This window comes from Austrofundulus limnaeus, unplaced genomic scaffold (assembly GCF_001266775.1).
Source record: "Austrofundulus limnaeus strain Quisiro unplaced genomic scaffold, Austrofundulus_limnaeus-1.0 Scaffold723, whole genome shotgun sequence".
Taxonomy (NCBI): Eukaryota; Metazoa; Chordata; class Actinopteri; order Cyprinodontiformes; family Rivulidae; genus Austrofundulus; species Austrofundulus limnaeus.
Genome location: NW_013953125.1, coordinates 74,934 through 80,313, shown reverse-complemented (window position 1 = coordinate 80,313; position 5,380 = coordinate 74,934). Strand labels below are relative to the sequence as shown.

The window sequence follows — 5,380 nt, the reverse complement described above, 5'->3', positions numbered from 1 at the left end:
GTTCAGAAATGTCTTTCTGTGTCTTACCCTTTTGCTTGAGGGTGTCAATGATGGCCTTCTGGACAGCAGTCAGGTCTTACCCATGATTGTGGTTTTGAGTAATGAACCAGGCTGGGAGTTTTTAAAAGCCTCAGGAATCTTTTGCAGGTGTTTAGAGTTAATTTGTTGATTCAGATGATTAGTTTAATAAGTCATTTAGAGAAACTTTTCATGATATGCTCATTTTTTGAGATAGGGATTAATGTTTTTCTTTACTTTTGCCAAAATCAACAATATTACAACAATAAAAGTCTTGAACTRCTTCAGTTGGTGTGCAATGAATCTAAAATACATGAAAGTTTAATGTTTATCAGTACATTACAGAAAATAATGAACTTTATCACAATATGCTAATTTTTTGAGAAGGACCTGTATATCTTAACACAAACATACTCTATTACTGTCCTCACCTTTATTAACTACACTCTGCAGGTCAAGTTGATGTCACCACCACATGGTGAGGGACACACAAATCACCCGACACAAACCCATAATGATGTTTGTTGTCAACACTTTTTAAAATGGATTTGTATTGATTTAATTGGTTTGTTGTTGCAGGCCTATTTAACAGAAAAAGCAACAGCCTGTGAATGTTTTTGCATCATTCCAGAGTCAGGATAGATGAAAACGTTTTGTAGTGTTGTAAATGTACATAGCTTGGAGCCAATGGGACCGTTGTGAGAACTGTGATTTCTAATATGTGCAGCTTGGAGGCACTGTGGGAGACATTGAGAGCATGCCTTTTGTCGAGGCCTTCAGGCAGTTCCAGTTTAAAGTGAAGAGGGAGAACTTCTGCAACATCCACGTCAGTCTGATCCCACAGGTAGGACAGGCTTCACACCTGGCTGAGACGCTCAGTGGGACTACAAACACCCACACTTTTACACGGAGGAGGAGAGAAATGTGTTTTTAAGAGAGTGTGTCTTGTTGATTATTGACAGCCGAGCGCAACGGGAGAACAGAAAACCAAACCGACCCAGAACAGTGTCAGAGAGCTGAGAGGACTGGGTCTTTCTCCTGACCTGGTGAGTTAACGTCTCACATTCTGTGTCTCATTTCTCCAGGATCAGTCAGTGAAGGAGTCCTGTCCTTTTAGTCTAAAACGAACCGTTCTTCCATAAAGACACTTCCTTTCTAAAAGCTTGTTWAAGTCTAACCCTTCCATCTTTGCTGACAGATTATGTGCCGCTGTTCCACCGCTCTGGAGAATTCTGTGAAAGAGAAAATCTCAATGTTCTGCCACGTAGAACCTCAGCAGGTGAGTGCGTCCTTCGCCAGCCGGCGACGAGTCCGAGTCCAAACTTTAACTAAACCCTCCTCCTCGTTCCAGGTCATCTGTGTGCACGACGTCTCGTCCATTTACAGAGTGCCGTTACTCCTGGAGGACCAGGGCGTGGTGAGCTACCTGAGCAGGAGGCTCAACATGCCCATTGAGACCAAGTCCAGGACTATGCTCACCAAGTGGAAGGAGATGTCAGACAGGTGTGCCATCAGATTGTAATTTTGTTCCTAATCCTGGATTTAAACAAAGTTCCTTTAATAGCCTAAATGCCACAGACATCCGGTCCAGCACTTGATGCCTCTCCCATCACTTCTGGTTCACGGTCAACACAGTGTTAGCAAAAGATTTATTCACCCGAAAACAACTCTTAATGATCTCCACAGTACAGAATTACATATCACATGTACCAACATTAACACAGGAGATGTACAGGTCCAGCCAAGTGGAAATAAATCACTCCAAAGTGGATTAAAGCCATAAAAACAAAGGAAAGACGTTTGTGTTTATGGTTCSAGAATTTAGCCTTTTTCACTATTCCTTGGCTGCTTGTTCTGTGAATTTTTCACGTAGAGCTGTGACACTTATATTGTTGGAAAGAGCAGAGTCTGGGCTTTAAATTGATGKGCTACTTGTTTGGTTTGGATCGTTTTCCCTGACGTTAGTGAACTGAAAACGTAATGATTATCAGGCGGAGGTTCTCCGGCTCTCGGTACTCGGTGGAGGGGGGGCTCGTCACTTGGCTTTAGTCTATGCTGTAATATACACTAACAAGGTTTTACTTTTGCATAAAACTCATGACAAAGTTGCCTAAAAACATTTCATACTCTGTATAACACAAACACGCACACACACCTACTTGTACTACCTGCTGTGTTAGCTTCCTGCTAGCTGTGAGGCGGTCTTTCCTCTCTCGTCTTGGCAGTAAAAGGGGATAAATGTACATTTCTCTTTTGTAACCTYCGTCTTCTCATTTCTGATGCTGRCTCTTGAATATCCTCAGGTTAGAAATGCTGATTACAAACACAAGCGTGAGCTTTTAAAGATAAGTTTTCCCTGTAATGCTATGATCCTCTGCTGTCACCTCCTCATCAAGAGGAGAAAGGATAAAAACTAACTACTCGATCGTACCTGCTGGTTAGTGGACACAACGACACACAACAGAACTCATGTTTTGTACCAGTAGATCACAGATGCTTTAACTTTTGTGACTTTTTCACTGACTAGTACTAGCAGCTAACGCTAAAAACATAGGCAGTAAGCAGGGAGTGGAAGAGAGGAGCGTGGCAAGAATTGTACCGGAAATACGTCATTAATGACCGTGACATGTAGGCTAAACTGAGTCAGCATTCACTCTGTCGATTCATCTTTATAGTTTCATTTGATGACAATGGATTTAACAGAACTAAACTCATGTTTAGAGCTTTGAAAATCCTTTACATCAGGCTGAAGAGCCATGAGCGTGAAAGAGAGGTCCTAAGCTTGTTTTTGATTAAATTTAGTGGAAAAGCTTCTTTGTCCAAGCCCTATGATGTTTTATGTATTTATAAGGAGGTTGTATTGCCTCAGAACACGATAGCAGCAAGATGAACAGTTGTTTTAAATGATCTCCACTTCATCTTTAGCTTCCTGTGGTCCTTCCTTTGTTTCCTTGATTGCATATTCCTCCATTACAGAAGTCTTTATCCTCTCCCACTAATCGTGTTTCCTTTCAGTTGTACAGTGAATTTTTATCGAACTTTTCAAAATTCGCAAAATATTAAATAAAAATTTGAATCTAGACTGTTTCCATCTAGTTTCCCTCTCGACTGATGCAAATAAACGAGGCTACACAATGCGTGATTACGTCAGACGAGGCTACGCAACTCGTGATTACGTCGGACGAGGCTACGCAACTCGTGATTACGTCGGACGAGGCTACGCAACTCGTGATTATGTCGGACGAGGCTACGCAACGCGTGATTACGTCGGACGAGGCTACGCAACGCGTGATTACGTCAGACGAGGCTAAGCAACACGTCATTATGTCGGACGTCGGCGACAAGCTTTGCGGTAGTAAACAGGAAGTGAAACTTGCTAACTAGCGGAGGCTAATCATCTCGGGACAATGGAGCGATTTTTTTCGTGAATGCCTTGCTATTGGGCAAGTTGTAATTATTCTATCTATTCAGCTAGTACAGGCTATGTTTAACGCTGCCAGGAGACGTAGGGAAATAAACGCAATGTTAAACTATGCAGCAGAAAGGCACGTGCAACTACGCAGGGCCATGTTTTCATGCGTTTATGCTAACATCTGGGACGAGGCAGGAACGCAAAAACAGCTGAACGTCACGTGAGGTAAATATGCGCTACGTCAGAATTTATTTGGCAAACGTGTTTCCATCTCCTGTTTTGCACATTAACTACTTTGCGAATCATCCAAAAACCACCTCAAGCAAGCGTAAAAACTTTTTAGCGAATTGAGGATTTTTTTTCCCGAATTTTGCTGTTTCCATCCGACTTTTTGTCACATTTTTAATGCGACACTTCTAAATGCGCATCAAAAAGCCTTGATGGAAACATGGTTACTGTCCTGCCAGGCTGATAAGCTCACCCTGTAAACTGGAAACTGTTGCATTATTTGTCTTCAAATGGCAACAGACGCTTAGTTGTTGCAAAGACAACCCCTGGTGGAAGTTTTGGGATCCAACAGTGCTAAGTCTGCACACAGTGTGGCGTTTTTGAGAAATGATTGGTGAAATGTCTGAAACTATCCATGACATCAATCTCACTCACAGCCTCGTCTCGGCACTTTACAGTCCAGTTTCAGTTGAAATAAACTTCAGCAGCTGTTTGTTTCTCAGTGTTCTGGCAGAAAATGCTAACTGTAGCATGCTAACGCTAGTGTTGTCCTCTCAGGTCAGACCGGCTGCTGGAGCAGTGTTCTATAGCTCTGGTGGGGAAATACACAAAGTTTTCTGACTCCTACGCTTCTGTCATCAAGGCTCTGGAGCACTCGGCTCTCGCCATCAGCCACAAGCTGGAAGTGAAGGTACGGCTGAAGCTCCTCCTCATTAATGTTACRCTGTTGTTTCTGGTTTTTGCTGTGACTGTGCGAGCCTTAATTTATCTGTTTGTTGGCAAAATATCTGGTGAATGACTGGATGGATTGTAATGAAACTGTAAAAAAGTTGGACTCGGCTCTTAAACTGAAGTATTTTGTGTCTGTTTTTATCAGTACATAGATTCAGCGAATTTGGAGCCAGGAACTTTACAGGAGGAACCAGTGAAGTACCACGAGGCCTGGCAGAAACTCTGCAGTGCTGAGTGAGTTCTACAAAGCAACACAAAGTCCTGTTTGAACACATTATGCACACAAACAACACATTCATCTGTGGAGTTTACAAATATACGCAAATTCTTCTCTTTCAGTTGTTCTCTGATCCACACAGGTAATTCACATATAGGCTCATATTACAAATGTTCGCTTAGGGTTCTAGAAAGTGTTTTAACTTGAAAAGCCAGACCTATTAACTTCCTGTGATATGATGGACTGTAGCTGGTAGTTACTGTTTGCCAACACGAGAAGGTTTTGTTAAAACTGAACGATCCTCAGAATGAAGGAGTAGAAATGGTTCAGGAGCCCAGAAAATGTTGATGATCAGATGTTTGAAACAAGACACACATCAGAACTGGGTTCTGTTTGTTAAATTCAGTGTTAAAATGTTGTTGATAATCCACTAAAAGAACTTAAATGAAAACATTTGTGACGTATGGAAACTTCTGACTGTAACCCTACATGAAACACTTGGCTGTTCGCTGTTTTCAGTTGGTCTAAGATTATTTTCTTTGGATTTTAGTGGCATCCTTGTTCCAGGAGGTTTTGGCGTCAGAGGAACTGAAGGGAAGATTCAGGCCATCAGCTGGGCCAGGAAACAGAAAAAACCCTTCTTAGGTAAAGGACAGCTGTCTGTCTTCATTCATCATAAAAACACAACTTGATCATCCGTGCCTCACCCGGTGTGTGTGTGTGTGTGTGTGTGTGTGTGTGTGTGTGTGTGTGTGTGTGTGTGTGTGTGTGTG

The 5,380-nt window shown here is 42.2% G+C and overlaps 1 protein-coding gene across 1 annotated transcript in view; it reads left to right on the top strand.

Annotated features, from left to right (window-relative positions):
* LOC106532159 (CTP synthase 1) overlaps positions 1–5,380 on the top strand; it is a gene marked incomplete in the record, with an annotated part of 28,398 nt that overhangs the window by 16,336 nt on the left and 6,682 nt on the right. Inside the window, 7 exon segments of the mRNA XM_014028173.1 lie at positions 746–862; positions 981–1,064; positions 1,217–1,297; positions 1,370–1,521; positions 4,217–4,349; positions 4,536–4,624; positions 5,158–5,252. Coding sequence (XP_013883627.1) covers positions 746–862; positions 981–1,064; positions 1,217–1,297; positions 1,370–1,521; positions 4,217–4,349; positions 4,536–4,624; positions 5,158–5,252 — 751 coding nt within the window.